Here is a 15,397-nt window from a genome sequence, read left to right as displayed (position 1 = left end):
GTCCCTCCCCCAGGACACACCTGTGGACACACCTGGGGGGCACTGGGGGCTGTCACCTGTGCTTTTCACCCCCCTGTGCCACCCCTGCAGGGTGTGGGCTCTGTCCCTCCCCCAGGACACACCTGGGGGCTGTCACCTGTCCCTAAGGCTCCAAGTGCCACCCCTGCAGGGTGTGAGCTCTGTCAGGGCTCTGTCTCTCCCTCAGGACACACCTGGGGGCTGTCACCTGTCCCTAACCCTCCAAGTGCCACCCCTGCAGGGTGTGGGCTCTGTCCCTCCCCCAGGACACACCTGGGGGCTGTCACCTGTCCCTAAGGCTCCAAGTGCCACCCCTGCAGGGTGTGGGCTCTGTCCCTCCCCCAGGACACACCTGGGGGCTGTCACCTGTCCCTAAGGCTCCAAGTGCCACCCCTGCAGGGTGTGGGCTCTGTCAGGGCTCTGTCCCTCCCCCAGGACACACCTGTGGGACACTGTGGCCTGTCCCCTGCCCCTTTCCCCCCCCATATAACACCCCCATCCCCAGACGAGCACAGCCCCGCTCGGGGACGCTCTCCCCGCCGTTTATTCCTCTCCGGCGGGCGGCAGCGGCTCGTAGGCGTCCATGTGCGCCCGCACGCTGCGCGCCACCTCCTCGGCCGTGCGCGAGCGGCCGTAGCAGTCCCGGAAAAACCCGTCGGGATCCACGAGGAACGTCAGCACCGAGTGATCCACCACATAATCCCCGTCGGCATCGCGGGGCCCGGCGCTGACATAGACACGGAAAGCTTTGGCGGCGGCCCGGACCTGCTCGGTGGTGCCGGTGAGGCCGAGCAGGCGCGGGTGGAAGTCCCGCAGGTACCGGAGCAGCGCCGCCGCGTCGTCACGCTCGGGATCCACGGTGACAAAGAGCGGCTGCAGCGGTGGCAGCGCGGGGTCTCGCTCCAGCAGCTCCACGGCTCTGCTGAGCTTCTGCAGCTCCTCGGGACACACGTCGGGGCAGTGCGTGAAGCCGAAGTACAGCAGCACCCAGCGGCCCAGGAAATCCGCCTTGCTCCGCTCCACGCCCGCCGTGTCCCGCAGGTGGAAGTCGCCCTGTCCCAGTGCCACCCGCCGCAGCTCGGCCAGCCGCCGGGAGCGGTGTCGCTGCTCCTTTTCGTGCCGCAGGTACAGCCAGATCGCCGCCGCCGCGCCCGCCGCCGCGCCCGCCACCGCCAGCCGCCGCCGCAGCGGGAGCCGCGGGGTGTCCGGAGCGGCGCTCAGGCGGCACCGGGGCGGGCACCGGGATGGGCACGGGGATGGGCAGAGCCGCGGGATGGAGCGCAGGGACCGCAGCATGACGCGGAGCTGCGGAGGGGTAGGGTTAGGGGATGCGGGAGAACCGGGAGCACCGACCCGCCGCGGGGCTGCACCTCGGACCCCTCATCCCATCCCCTCGGATCCCCCAACCCTGTTCCCCAAATGCCCCCAGACTCCTCATCCCATCCCTCGGATCCCCAGCCCTGTCCACCAAAAGCCCCCTAACCTCTCACCCCACCCCTCCTGATGCACTTCCCCTCCAACCTTGTTCCCTAAAAGCCCCCGGACCCCTCAACCCTGTCCCTCAGACCCCAAGCTTGTCCCCCAAATGCTCCCTGACCCCTCATCCCACCCCTTGGACCCCCAAGCCTGTTCCCTAAATGCTCCCTGACCCCTCATCTCATCCCTTGGACCCCAAGCCTGTTCCCCAAACGCCCCCTGACCCCTCATCCCACCCCTGGGACCCCCAACCCTGTCCCCCAAATGCTCTCTGACCCCTCATCCCATCCCTGGGACCCCCCAACCCGTTCCCCAAATGCTCCCTGACCCCTCATCCCATCCCTGGACCCCCAACCCTGTTCCCCAAATGCTCCCTGACCCCTCATCCCACCCCTTAGACCCCCCAGCCCCGTCCCCCAAATGCTCCCTGACCCCTCATCCCATCCCCTGGGACCCCTAACCCTGTCCCCCAAATGCCCCCGGACCCCTCATCCCACCCCTGGGACCCCCAAGCCTGTTCCCCAAATGCCCCCTGACCCCTCATCCCATCCCCTGGAGCCCCAAGCCTGTTCCCCAAATGCCCCCGGACCCCTCAACCCTGTTCCCCAAATGCCCCCGGACCCCCCAACCCTGTCCCCCAAATGCTCCCTGACCCCCCATCCCATCCCATCCCTCGGACCCCCAAGCCTGTTCCCCAAATGCCCCCTGACCCCTCATCCCATCCCTTAGACCCCAACCCTGTCCCCCAAAAGCTCCCGGACCTCTCACCCCACCCCTCCTGATGCACTTCCCCTCCAGCCTTGTTCCCTACAAGCCCCCTGACCCCTCACCCCACCCCTTAGATCCCAACCCTGTTCCCCAAACGCTCCCTGACCCCTCATCCCACCCCTGGGACCCCCCAACCCTGTTCCCCAAATGCTCCCTGACCACTCATCCCATCCCTCGGACCCCCAACCCTGTTCCCCAAAAGGCCCCTGACCCCTCATCCACACCTCTCCTGATGCTCTTGGACTCCCACCCTGTTCCCCAAATGCCCCCTGACCCCTCATCCCATCCCCTGGAGCCCCAACCCTGTTCCCCAAATGCTCCCTGACCCCTCATCCCATCCCTCGGACCCCCAAGCCTATTCCCCAAATGCCCCCGGACCCCTCATCCCACCCCTTAGACCCCAACCCCGTCCCCCAAAAGCCCCCTAACCTCTCACCCCCCCCTCCTGCTGCTCTCGGACCCCAGCCCTGTCCCCCAGCCGCCCCCTGCCCCCCTCCTGGCAGTCCCCGCTGACCTGTGACCTCCGCCCGCTGACCTCTGACCTCCGTCCGCCGCCGCCGCTCCCACACCGCCGCCGCCGCCGGAGGCGGAAGTACCGGGAGGGGCGTGGCCACCAAGGGAAGGGGCGGGGCCATAATTGAAGGGGGCGTGGCTACAGATTGCGCGCCCAATGCGGATTGGGCGTGGCCAAGACGTGGGGGCGTGGCCGATGCGAGGGGCGTGGCCGGTGTGCTGGGGTGACGTCATGGTGCCGGTGTCCCCGTTCGTGTGTTCTGTTTGTGTTCGATATTCTGCTCGGCGCTTTCAGAACTCAGAAAAGCGAAGATTTGTTTTGTCTTGTTATCAGCCGGCTCACCTCCCCTCATGGTCTGCTGTCTACAACAGGCTGGTGCTGCCTGGCTTGCTTTGCTTGGCTTGCTTCTGCTTTTGCCTTTGCTTTTGCTTGTTAGTTAGTTTAGATAAGCAGTGCCATTCTTTCCCTGGACTGTTTCTTTTCCCTTTCCCTTTCCTGAATACCATCCAACCTGCTCCGGAGTGGGACCTGGGAAACACCAAGGAGCACCGAGATCCTGCATTTTGTGATGTGCAGCAGCCATCCCCAGTGCTGGAGAGCAATCCCCAGCGCCCAGACAAGGGGGATTGTTCCCAGGAAAGACTTTCTGGATTTGTTCATCTCTTCAGAGTGGTGAAACAGTTCTGTTGTCATCTGCTTGTTAATTTTTTATTTTTGGTGCTGGAGAGCGTTTTGTTTGTTAATAAACAGGTTCTTGTCCCCTTCTCTCCGATAAAATTCTTCCAGAAGCAGGTGGGGGGGAGGAGCCGTGGGGGTTTGTTTTTTGGGGGCTCCTTTTAGAGGTTTTCCCCCAAATTTGCCCTAAACCGGGAGCCCGGCCCGTGGCGCACTCCCCGCATCCACCACGGGGCGGCGCCACCGCCCCGCCGCCCTCAGAGCCGTGGGGGGGGGGGGCGGTGAGTCGCGACATGGCCCCGACACGGCCCCGACACGGCCCCGATACAGCGATGGCTCCGCTTTACTCCGAGTCCCGGCACGGCCCGGGGGACGCTCCCGAGGGCACGATGGTCTCGGCCACCAGCGGCGGCGGCGGGTCCCGGGGCGGCTCCGGGCCCAGGCACAGCGCGGCCTGCAGCCGGCGGCGGCCATCGGCGCTGAGGGTCCCCTCATGGTGCAGCCGCAGCCAGGGCTGCCCTGAGGGCGGGCACGGAGGGGTGAGCGGGGCTCTGAGGGGTTAGCGGGGCTCTGAGCCCCCCAGATATCCCCCAGATATCCCCCCAGATATCCCCTAACCGGGGCTGCCCTGAGGGACGGGACACGGAGGGGTGAGCGGGGCTCTGAGCCCCCCAGATATCCCCCAGATATCCCCCCAGATATCCCCCCAGATATCCCCCCAGATATCCCCCAGATATCCCCCAGATATCCCCCCAGATACCCCCCAGATATCCCCCCAGATATCCCCCAGATATCACCCCAGATATCCCCCCAGATATCCCCCCAGATACCCCCCAGATATCCCCCCAGATATCCCCCAGATATCACCCCAGATATCCCCCCAGATATCCCCCCAGATACCCCCCAGATATCCCCCCAGATATCCCCCAGATATCACCCCAGATATCCCCCCAGATATCCCCCCAGATATCCCCAAACGGGGCTGCCCTAAGGGCCGGACACGGAGGGCTGAGCGGGGCTCTGAGCCCCCCATATATCCCAGATACCCCCCATATATCCCCCCAGATACCCCTCATATATTCCCCCATATATCCCCCAGATATCCCCCCAGATATCCCCTAACCGGGGCTGCCTTGAGGGCCGGGACACGGAGGGGTGAGCGGGGCTCTGAGGGGTTAGCGGGGCTCTGAGCCCCCCAGATATCCCCATATATCCCCCATGATATCCCCCCATATATCACCGCAGATATCCCCAAACGGGGCTGCCCTGAGGGCCGGGACACGGAGGGGTTCATGGGGGGCTCTGAGCCCCCCAATATCCTCCAGATATCCCCCCATATATCCCCCATATATCCCCCAGATATCCCCCAGATATCCCCCCAGATATCCCCCCATATACCCCCCAGATATCCCCCCAGATATCCCCCCATATACCCCCCAGATATCCCCCCAGATATCCCCCCAGATATCCCCCCATATACCCCCCAGATATCCCCCCAGATATCCCCCCATATACCCCCCAGATATCCCCCCAGATACCCCCCCAGATATCCCCCTTGGGCCGGGGCACACAGGGGGTGTCGGGGTTTCGGGGGTCCCCGAGCCCCCCTCACCTGCCCGCAGGTGCTGCCCGGTGCCCACCAGCAGCTCGGCGCCCACGAGGGGGTTCACGGGGTCCCCGGTCCGTGAGCGACCCGCGCCCAGCCCGTGCAGGACCCGTGCCAGGGGCAGTGCCCGCACCCGCTGCACCCAGCCTGGCCCGGGGGCAGGACACGGGGGTGAGGGACATGGGGGTGTCAGGGACACATTGGGGGTGTGAGGAACATTGGGGTGTCAGGGACATTGGGGTGTCAGGGTCATTGGGGGTGTCAGGGTCACACGGGGGTGTCAGGGACATTGGGGGTCAGGGACATTGGGGTGTCAGGGTCATTTGGGGGGTCAGGGACATTGGGGGTGTCAGGGACATTGGGGTGTCAGGGACACACGGGGGTGTCAGGGACATTGGGGGTGTGAGGGACATTGGGGTGTCAGGGTCACACGGGGGGTCAGGGACATTGGGGTGTCAGGGACATTGGGGGTGTCAGGGACATTGGGAGTGTCAGGGACATTGGGGGTGTCAGGGACATTGTGGTGTCAAGGACATTTGGGTGTCAGGGACATGGGGGTGTCAGGGACATTGGGGGTGTCAGGGACATTGGGGGTGAAAGGGACATGCGGGGGTGTCAGGGACATTGGGGTGTCAGGGATTTGGGGGTGTCAGGGACATTGGGGTGTCAGGGACATTGGGGGTGTCAGGGATTTGGGGGTGTCAGGGACATTGGGGTGTCAGGGACATTGGGGGTGTCAGGGATTTGGGGGTGTCAGGGACATTGGGGTGTCAGGGACATTGGGGGTGTCAGGGACATTGGGGTGTCAGGGACATTGGGGTGTCAGGGACATGGGGGGTGTCAGGGACACAGGGGGTGTCAGAGACACACGGGGGTGTCAGGGACACATTGGGGGTGTCAGGGACACATTGGGGGTGTCAGGGACACATTGGGGTGGGTCAGGGACATGGGGGACACAAGGGGACAGCCTGGGCATGTGGGGCAGGGGGCTTTGGGGACCCCCAGAACACGGGATTGGGAATTAGGGACCCCCGAGGCACAGCGTGAGGGGCAGGGGGCTTTGGGGACCCCAAGAAAATGGGATTAGGAATTAGGGACCCCCGAGGCACAGCGTGTGGGGCAGGGGGCTTTGGGGACCCCCAGAACACAGGTTTGGGTGTTAGGGACCCCCGAGGCGCAGCATTTGGGGCGGGGGGCTTTGGGGACCCCCAGGCACAGAAGATGGAGGGCAGAGGGTGCAGGTGAGGACTCCCCAAGGTGGGGGGAATAGAGAGGGGCACGGGGTGAAGGAGGAGGAGTGGGGGGTTTTGGGGTCCCCCATACCTTCCTGGGGCGCAGGCAGCTCCTCGCAGACCTTGGCCTGGCCCAGGAGCCGGCGGCGCTGGGCGGGGGTCCCGGCGCAGAGACCCCGGGCGGTGTCGGGGGGCACCCCCTGTGCCCCCAACATGGCCTCGAAGGTGCCCAGGGCAGAACCATCGTCCAGAGCCCGGGCCAGGCGCTCCCGGCCCTGCTCGGGGCCCGCGGCCACCCCGCACTGCCACAGGAGCACCCCGCCTGCACCCCGAAATGGGACAGGGGCTGGGACCCCCAAACACAGCCCCACAGCCCCACCCCGCACTGCCACAGCAGCACCCCGCCTGCGCCCCAAAAATGGGAAATGGGCTGGGAACCCCAAAAACTGCCCCACAGCCCCACCCCGCACTGCCACAGCAGCACCCCGCCTGCACCCCGAAATGGGGAATGGGCTGGGACCCCCACAGGGACCCCCACTCCTGGGGAGCCCCACTGGCCCTCTGCACCCCCAGGAGTCCCCATCCCTGTCCCCCCGTGTCCCCCCGTGTCCCCCACTGACCCAGGGCGGTGTCACAGCTCAGGGGGCTGTCGGGGGGCTGTCCCCCCATATCCCCCCGTGTCCCCCACTGACCCAGGACGGTGACCAGGTGTCGCAGCTCGGCCGGGCCGCCACCCCCCAGGCACTGCAGCGCCTCCAGCAGCTCCAGCGCGCTGCCCACGGCGCGGCCCAGCGGCTGCTCCATGCGGCTCAGCACGGCCGCCGTGCGGATGCCCAGGCGGGTGCCCACCGCCACCTGCGCGGGGACACGCGGGGACACGCTAGGGGACACGCTAGGGGACAGCAGGGACAGGGGCGGCGGGCAGGGACGGGAGGGGGACAGCGGGAATGGACCGGGACAGGGGCAGGGACGGGGACAGGAGCAGGGACAGCGGGAATGGCCCGGGACAGCGGGCAGGGACGGGGACAGCAGGGACAGGGACAGGGGCAGGGACAGGGACAGCCAGGGTCAGGGACGGGGACAGCAGGGACAGGGATAGCAAGGACAGGGACAGGGACAGGAGCAGACAGCGGGAATGGCCCGGGACAGCGGGCAGGGACAGGGTAGGGGACAAGCAGGGACAGGAGCAGGAGCAGGGACAGGAGGGGGACAGCGGGAATGGCCCGGGACAGCGGGCAGCGACGGGGATAGCAGGGACAGGGATAGCCAGGGTCAAGGACAAGGGACAGCAGGCAGGGACAGGGACAGCAGGGACAGGGACAGGAGCAGGGACAGGGACAGGAGCAGGGACAGGGACAGCCAGGGTCAAGGACAAGGGACATCAGGCAGGGACAGGGACAGGAGCAGGGACAGCGGGAATGGCCCGGGACAGCGGGCAGGGACGGGGACACAGGGACAGGGACAGGAAGAGGGACAGGGATAGCCAGGGTCAAGGACAAGGGACAGCAGGCAGGGACAGGGACAGGAGAAAGGACAGGGACAGGAGCAGGAACAGGGACAGGGACCGCAGGCAGGGACAGGGACAGGGGGCAGGGACAGGGACAGGAGGCAGGCAGAGGCAGCAGGGACAGGAGCAGGAATAGGAGCAGGAACAGGGACAGGGACCGCGGACAGGGACAGGGACAGGAGCAGGGACAGGACAGAAGAAAGGACAGGGACAGGAAGAGGGACAGGAACAGGGATAGGGACAGGAGCAGGGGCAGCAGACAGGGACAGGAATATGAACAGCCGGAGTCAGGGATAAGGGACAGCAGGCAGGGACAAGGGACTGCAGGTAGGGACAGGAACAGGAGCAGGGACAGGGACAGCGGGAATAGCCCGGAACAGCGGGCAAGGACGGGGACAGCAGGGACAGGGACAGGAGCAGGGACACGGACAGGGACAGGAGCAGGGACAGCGGGAATGGCCCGGGACAGCGGGACAGTGACAGGGACAGCAGCAGGGGCCAGCGGCAGGGCCAGGGGTGGCGGGGTCCCCGGGGTGTCACCAGGCTCCGTGCCAGCTCCCGCGCGCTCTCCTGGCCGGGGCACAGAGCCGCCTCCCCGAACTTGACATCGAGCACCAGCGCCCGGAGCCGCTCCGCCGCCTTCTTGCTGAGGATGGAGGCTGGGCAGGGCAGGGGGGTCACCGCCTGCGGCCCGGCCGTGTCCCCGTGTCCCCGTGCTGTCCCCACGCACCCGTGATGAGCGGCAGGCTGTCCACGGTGGCCGTGACATCGCGCAGCCCGTAGAGCACCCGGTCCGCGGGCACCAGCTCCGCGCTCTGCCCCACGATGCAGCAGCCCACGCGTGCCAGGATCTGCTGCATCTGCGGGCAGCGGTGACACGCGGGTGACACCTCAGTGGCACCCCGGTGGCACCCCGGTGACACCCCGGTGACACCCACACAACCCAAGGGCACCACCCCCCGTCTTCTCCTGGCCCCTTTTGGGAGCCCGTGAGAACCCACAACCCACTGGTGCCTGTACCCCATCGGTACCCCATAGCACCCACCCCCTCTTCGGACCCCCTGGGCACCCCACTGTCACCCCACACCCCAGTGAGACCCCATCATCACCCCACTGTCACCCCACACCCCATGGATACCCCACTGGCGCCCTAGTGAGACCCCATCATCACCCCACACCCCATTGTCACCCCCACACCCCAGTGAGACTCCATCACCACCGCAGTGTCACCCCCCACCCCAGTGAGACCCCATCATCACCCCAGTGTCACCTCACACCCCAGTGTCACCCCACACCCCAGTGTCACCCCATCACTGCCCCAGTGTCACCCCACACCCCAGTGAGACCCCATCACCGCCCCAGTGTCACCCCATCACCACCCCACTGTCACCCCACACCCCAGTGAGACCCCATCATCATCCCATTGTCACCCCACACCCCACGGACACCCCACTGGCGCCCCGGTGAGACCCCATCATCACCCCAGTGTCACCCCACACCCCAGTGTCACCCCACACACACCCAGTGAGACCCCATCATCATCACCCCACTGTCACCCCACACCCCAGTGAGACCCCATCATCACCCCACACCTCAGTGAGACCCCATCATCACCCCAGTGTCACCCCACGCCCCAGTGTCATCCCATCACCACCCCAGTGTCACCCCATCATCACCCCATTGTCACCCCACACCCCAGTGTCACCCCACACCCCAGTGTCACCCCACACCCAGTGAGACCCCATCATCATCACCCCATTGTCACCCCACACCCCAGTGAGACCCCATCACCACCTCAGTGTCACCCCACACCAGTGTCACCCCATCACCACCCCACTGTCACCCCACACCAGTGAGACCCCATCACCACCCCATTGTCACCCCACACCCCAGTGAGACCCCATCACCACCCCACACCCCACGGATACCCCACTGGCGCCCCAGTGAGACCCCATCCCCGCCCCAGTGTCACCCCCACCCCTCTGCCGCCGCGGTGCCACCCAGCCCGTCCCTGCGGGCTCTGGGGGTGTCCGTGGTGTCCCCTCACCCACCACCCCCCGTGTGTCACCTCCTCGGGGCTCTGGGAGACGCGAAATCCGGGAATGGCCTCCAGCTTGTCCAGGGTGCCCCCGGTGTGGCCCAGCCCGCGCCCGCTGATCATGGGCACCTGCGGGCGGGCACGGCTGGGCACGGGTGGGCACGGGTGGGCACGGCTGGGCACGGGTGGGCACCCCCGAGCCCCGCGTCCCCTCACCTTGCAGCCGCAGGCGGCCAGCGCGGGGGCCAGGGCCAGGCTGACCTTGTCCCCAACGCCACCAGTCGAGTGCTTGTCCACCAGCAGCCCGTGCCAGGCGGGCGGCCAGGCCAGGGTGCGCCCGGAGCCGGCCATGGCACGGGTCAGTGCCAGCGTCTCCCCCGCGTCCATGCCCCGCAGCCGGATGGCCATCAGCATGGCACCTGGGGGGACACGGTGACATGGCACCTGTCCTCTCCCCTCCCCTGTCCCCGCAGCCGGATGGCCATCAGCATGGCACCTGGGGGGACACGGTGACATGGCACCTGTCCCCTCCCCTCCCCTGTCCCCGCAGCCGGATGGCCATCAGCATGGCACCTGGGGGGACACGGTGACACGGCACCTGTCCCCTCCCCTCCCCTGTCCCCGCAGCCGGATGGCCATCAGCATGGCACCTGGGGTGGCACGGTGACACGGCACCTGTCCCCAGCCCTCCCCTGTCCCCGCAGCCGGATGGCACCGGGGTGCCACCTCAGTGCCCTCCCCACCCCCTGCCCGTGACCCTCTGCCACACCCTGGGGTCCCCGTGTCACCCTCCCCGCGCTGTGCCCCGTGCTGGTGGCATGTCCTGGTGTCCCTCTCTGTCCTCCCAGGGTGGTCCCCCCGCCGTGTCCCCTCCCCAGGACCCCCCGGCACATCTCGGGGTTTGCCTTGCTGTGCCCGTGTCACCCCCCGGCCGTGTCACCCCTCCCGCCCCCGGGGTGTCCCCGTGTCCCCACCGATCTGTCCCTCCTGCGCGGTGCCCTCGGTGACACCGCGCACGAAGCTCCGGATCTCGGTGTCCTCCAGGCGCTCCCCGTCCCGCTTCTTGCGGATCAGGGCCGGGAGGGGACTCGGGGTGTCCATCCCCGTCCCGGACAGCGGGCACCGGGAGCTGGCCCTGCCACCACCCCCAAGTGGCAGCGGTGGCACCCGGGCCCGCCCGGCCGCGCCCCGGTCACCCGGAGCCACCCCCGGTTACCCGGAGCCACCCCCGGTCACCCGGAGCCACCCCCCGGTCACCCAGAGCCACCCCCCGGTAACCCGGAGCCACCCCCCGGTCACCCGGAGCCACCCCCCGGTCACCCGGAGCCGCCGGGACCTGCCCGTGCCCGGTTTAATCCCGTGCCCGGTTTAATCCCGTGCCCAGCCTGGCCCCGTTCCCGGTGCCCGCTGCCCGCAGCCGGTTCCGGCCCGTGGACTCTGAGCCCGGCCGGGAGGTGACACGGGGGTGGCAGGGGTGGGGGTGACACGGGGGGTGGCCCCCCGGGTTTCTCGTTCGCCGTGGGCACCGGCAGGTGATGCCCCACCCGGGATCTGCCGCACCCCACGGATCCCGCGGAGTGACAGAGACGTGTCCCCTCCCTGCCCCGTGTCCCCTCCGTGTCCCCTCCCTGCCCCGTGTCCCCTCCGTGGGGTGTCCTCAGGACATGTTTAGGGGACCCCCTCCCCCCGTGCGACGCGGCGGGACGGAAGGAGAGCGATCGGTGCTGCTGCGGGTCATGTTTATCACGGGAGGACGGTGCCAGCCCCGTGCCCGCTGCCCTGGGGGCACCGGTCCGTCACGGGCACGGGTCCGGTACGGGCACCGGACCGTCACGGGCACCGGTCCGGTACGGGCACAACGCACTCCGCGTGGCGCACGCCGAAGCTCTGTCCTTGTCTCCGCTCCTGCGGGAGGACAGCGGCGGTGACAAGGTGAGGGGCGGTGGCTCCCTGTCCCCAAGCCCTGTCCCCTAACCCGGTTCCTGTCCCCCAGCCCCATGTCCCTGTCCCTGTCCCCCAGCCCGGTCCCTGTCCCCCAGCCCCGTGTCCCTGTCCCCCTGTCCCCCAGCCCCGTGTCCCTGTCCCCCATCCCTGTCCCTGTCCCCCATCCCTGTCCCCCAGCCCCGTGTCCCTGTCCCCAGCCCCATGTCCCTGTCCCCCAGCCCCGTCCCTGCTCCCCGCCCCTGTCCCCCGGCCCTGTCCCTGTCCCCCGGCCCGGTCCCTGTCCCTGTCCCTCAGCGCTGTCCCTGTCCCCCTGCCCCGTGTCCCTGTCCCTCTCCCCCAGCCCCGTCCCTGTCCCCCATCCCTGTCCCCCAGCCCTGTCCCTGTCCCCCAGCCCTGTCCCTGTCCCCCGTCCCTGTCCCTGTCCCTGTCCCCCGGCCCCGTGTCCCTGTCCCCCAGCTCTGTCCGTGTCCCCCAGCCCCGTGTCCCTGTCCCTCATCCCTCTGTCCCTGTCCCCCAGCCCCATCCCTGTCCCCCAGCCCCCTGTCCCTGTCCCCCAGCCCCGTCTCTGTCCCCCAGCCCCGTCCCTGTCCCTGTCCCTGTCCCCCAGCCCCGTGTCCCTGTCCCCCAGCCCCGTGTCCCTGTCCCCCAGCCCCGTGTCCCTGTCCCCGCTCACCTGTTTGGGGCAGTAGTCACTGGGGCCGGGTGTCTGTGGGGTCGGGCTGGGGCGGCCGCGCCCCGCTAAGGTGCAGCGGGGGGCCCGTGCCAGGTACAGGTTGGGGTCCACAGTGCCGTACCTGTTGGGTCCGGGGGTCTGCGGGCACAGGGACGGGTGATGCCACCCCCCGGATGGCCGTACCCCACACCCTCGGGACCCACAGCCCCTCCGCCCTACACCCCTGGCACCCCAGACTCCTTGGTACCCCACGGACCCCTGGCACCTCAAAGCCTTGGTACCCTGACCCCACAGACCCCTGGCACCCCACACCCTTGATACCCCGACCCCACGGACCCCTGGCACCCCACACCCCTGGCACCCCGACCCCATGGACCCCTGGCACCCCACACCCCTGGCACCCCGACCCCATGGACCCCTGGCACCCCACACCCTTGGTACCCCGACCCCACGGACCCCTGGCACCCCACACCCTTGGTATCCCGACCCCTCAAACGCCTGGCACCCCACACCCTTGGCACCTCGACCCCACGGACCCCTGGCACCCACACCCTTGGTACCCCGACCCCCCACATCCCTGGCACCCCACACCCTTGGCACCCCACATCCTTGATACCCCGACCCCCCACATCCCTGGCATCCCAACCCCACGGACCCCTGGCACCCCACACCCTTGGCACCCCGACCCCACAGCCCCCTGCCCCCCATTCCCCTGCCCCCCACCTTTTCCTCGCTGTCGAAGATTCCGGGGCCTCTCCCGGTCATGGTGCACTGGGGGGTCGATGGCTTTGTCACCAGGCGGGGACCCATCACGGGTGGCAGCTGGTAGGTGGCAGGGCCTGGCGGGGGGACACGGCCGGGGGGACACGGGCAGGGGTGTGGGGAGTCGGGGTACCAAGGATGTGGGGTGCCAGGGGTGTGGGGTGCCAGGGGTTTGTGGGGTTGGGGTACCAAGGGTGTGGGGTGCCAAGGGTGTGGGGTGCCAGTGATTTGAGGGGTCAAGTGCCAAGGGTGTGGGGTGCCAGGGGTCTGTGGGGTTCAGGTGCCAAGGGTGTGGGGGTGCCAGGGGTCCAGGCGGTCGGGGTGCCAGGGATGTGGGTGCCAGGGGTCCGTGGGGTCGGGGTGCCAAGGGTGGGGGTGCCAGGGGTCCCTGGGGTATCAAGGCTGTGGGGTGCCAGGGGTGTAGGGTGGAGGGGCTGTGGGTCCCGAGGGTGTGGGGTACGGCCATCCCGGGGGTGGCATCACCCGTCCCTGTCCCCGCAGAGCCCCGGACCCAACAGGTACGGCACCGTGGACCCCAACCTGTACCTGGCACGGGCCCCCCGCTGCACCCAGCCCGACCCCAGGGAGATGCCAGCAGCATGTGGGGGTGCCAGCAGGACCCGGGGGTGCCAGCAGGACCCGGGGGTCCCTCACCTGGCGTGGGCGGGGGTCTGTCCGTGCGGCTGCGGGCCCGGATGGAGCAGGCGGGGGCTGTGGGCACGGTCAGCCTGTGTGCCCGCTCCGGGAAATAATGCCCTGAGAGAGGGGGCGAGGGGGGCACAAGGGGTGAGGGGGGTCAGCCGCGGCAGCTCCGGTGCCACCCGGGCACGGCGGCCCCTCCCTTAGTCACTCACCTGTGCCCGGTGTGTGCCCGCCCCTCCCTCACCTGTGCCCGGTGTGTGCCCGCCCCTCACTCACTCACCTGTGCCCGGTGTGTGCCCGTCCCTCCCTCATTCCCTCACCTGTCCCGGTGTGTGCCCGGTGTGTGCCCGCCCCTCCCTCACTCACCTGTGCCCGGTGTGTGCCCGGTGTGTGCCCGGTGTGTGCCCCTCCCTCAGTCCCTCACCTGTGCCCGGTGTGTGCCCCTCCCTCAGTCCCTCACCTGTCCCGGTGTGTGCCCGGTGTGTGCCCGCCCCTCCCTCACTCCCTCACCTGTGCCCGGTGTGTGCCCGGTGTGTGCCCGGTGTGTGCCCGGTGTGTGCCCCTCCCTCCGTCCCTCACCTGGCCCCGGTGTGCCCCCGTTGCCCCGCTCCGGTAACCGGCCGCCCATGCTGGAGGCGGCCCCGCGGTGGCGGTCCCGGGCGGTACCACCGGCGGGCACCGCGTACCGGGGCCCGGGGAACCGGTACCGGGGCGCCTCGGGGTCCCCCCGCCGCCCCCCGGAGCTGTGCGCGGGGCCGCGGGGGTCGCTCCGGTCCTTTCCCGGTGACTCGCGTGGGTTCGGTGGGTCCTGGTGTCCCGCCAGTCCCGCCGGTGCCATCTCGGCCGCGGGGACAGCGCTGTTGGTGGCAGCGGTGTCCTGGTGACGGTGACACTCGGGGGTGGCGGTGTCACAAAGGCCGCGGGGTGCCGGTGGCGCTCCGGGCGCCCCGCCGGGATCGGCACCCCGGGGTGCTCCGCGGGAGCTCCGCGATGGGTGCGCCCCGAAAATACACCCCATGGATTGACCCCCAGCACCCCCAAAATACATCCCCATGGGTGCACCCCAAAAATACAGCCCGTGGATGGACCCCCAAAAATATATCCCAGAGTGTGCACCCCGAAAATACACCCCGTGCATTGATCCCCAGCACCCCCAAAAATACATCTCAGTGTGTACACCCCAAAAATACACCCCGTGGGAGCATCGCGATGGGTGCACCCCAAAAATACAGCCCATGGATTGACCCCCAGCACCCCCAAAAATACATCTCAGTGTGTACACCCAAAAAATAGACCCCATGGATTGACCCCCAGCACCCCAAAAATACATCCCGATGGGTGCACCCCAAAAAAATACACCCCATGGGTACCCCCCGATGTGTGCACCCCGAAAATACAGCCCGTGGGTACATCCCCATGGGTGCACCCCGAAAATAGCGCCCGTGATTGACCCCCAGCACCCCCAAAAATACATCCCGATGGGTGCACCCCGAAAATACAGCCCGTGGGGACACATGGGGGACATGGGGACACATGGGGGGA

The 15,397-nt window shown here is 68.1% G+C and overlaps 3 protein-coding genes and 1 long non-coding RNA gene across 7 annotated transcripts; 1 reads left to right on the top strand and 3 right to left on the bottom strand.

Annotated features, from left to right (window-relative positions):
* Positions 1 to 544: 544 nt before the first annotated feature.
* SCO2 (synthesis of cytochrome C oxidase 2) lies at positions 545 to 2,881 on the bottom strand. Its single transcript, XM_041720709.2, has 2 exons — positions 2,798 to 2,881; positions 545 to 1,323 (listed from the first exon to the last, which is right to left on the bottom strand). Exon 2 carries the CDS (start codon positions 1,312 to 1,314, stop codon positions 562 to 564), a length of 753 nt encoding a protein of 250 aa, XP_041576643.2. The 5' UTR covers positions 1,315 to 1,323; positions 2,798 to 2,881; the 3' UTR covers positions 545 to 561.
* A 576-nt stretch (positions 2,882 to 3,457) lies between these two features.
* TYMP (thymidine phosphorylase) lies at positions 3,458 to 11,266 on the bottom strand. Of its 4 annotated transcripts, none has more exons than XM_072918051.1 (9): positions 11,155 to 11,266; positions 10,809 to 10,969; positions 9,865 to 10,253; positions 8,527 to 8,656; positions 8,337 to 8,455; positions 6,982 to 7,144; positions 6,381 to 6,611; positions 5,064 to 5,204; positions 3,458 to 3,970 (listed from the first exon to the last, which is right to left on the bottom strand). In XM_072918051.1, the coding sequence occupies exons 2-9, from the start codon at positions 10,933 to 10,935 to the stop codon at positions 3,795 to 3,797; spliced, it is 1,476 nt and encodes a 491-aa protein (XP_072774152.1). In that variant the 5' UTR covers positions 10,936 to 10,969; positions 11,155 to 11,266; the 3' UTR covers positions 3,458 to 3,794. The 4 variants fall into 4 exon arrangements, with proteins under 4 accessions (XP_072774152.1, XP_072774156.1, XP_072774149.1 ...); XM_072918055.1 differs by lacking the exon at positions 11,155 to 11,266 and having other exon boundaries at positions 9,865 to 9,963; positions 10,051 to 10,253; positions 10,809 to 11,063; XM_072918048.1 differs by lacking the exon at positions 11,155 to 11,266 and having other exon boundaries at positions 10,809 to 11,066.
* A 290-nt stretch (positions 11,267 to 11,556) lies between these two features.
* Positions 11,557 to 14,899, bottom strand: CIMAP1B (ciliary microtubule associated protein 1B). The gene is made up of 5 exons (XM_041713882.2): positions 14,435 to 14,899; positions 13,868 to 13,969; positions 13,175 to 13,290; positions 12,452 to 12,589; positions 11,557 to 11,739 (listed from the first exon to the last, which is right to left on the bottom strand). The coding sequence occupies exons 1-5, from the start codon at positions 14,871 to 14,873 to the stop codon at positions 11,665 to 11,667; spliced, it is 870 nt and encodes a 289-aa protein (XP_041569816.2). The 5' UTR covers positions 14,874 to 14,899; the 3' UTR covers positions 11,557 to 11,664.
* LOC140680493 (uncharacterized) lies at positions 11,675 to 13,873 on the top strand. Its single transcript, XR_012051849.1, has 3 exons — positions 11,675 to 11,766; positions 13,194 to 13,276; positions 13,715 to 13,873. It is a non-coding gene; the product is annotated as an uncharacterized lncRNA (long non-coding RNA).
* Positions 14,900 to 15,397: the final 498 nt, after the last annotated feature.

The sequence above is a fragment of the Taeniopygia guttata genome, chromosome 1A (genome assembly GCF_048771995.1).
Source record: "Taeniopygia guttata chromosome 1A, bTaeGut7.mat, whole genome shotgun sequence".
NCBI classification, from domain to species: domain Eukaryota; kingdom Metazoa; phylum Chordata; class Aves; order Passeriformes; family Estrildidae; genus Taeniopygia; species Taeniopygia guttata.
The sequence above is the reverse complement of the archived record's forward strand: the minus strand, read 5'-3'. Positions and strand labels throughout refer to the sequence as shown.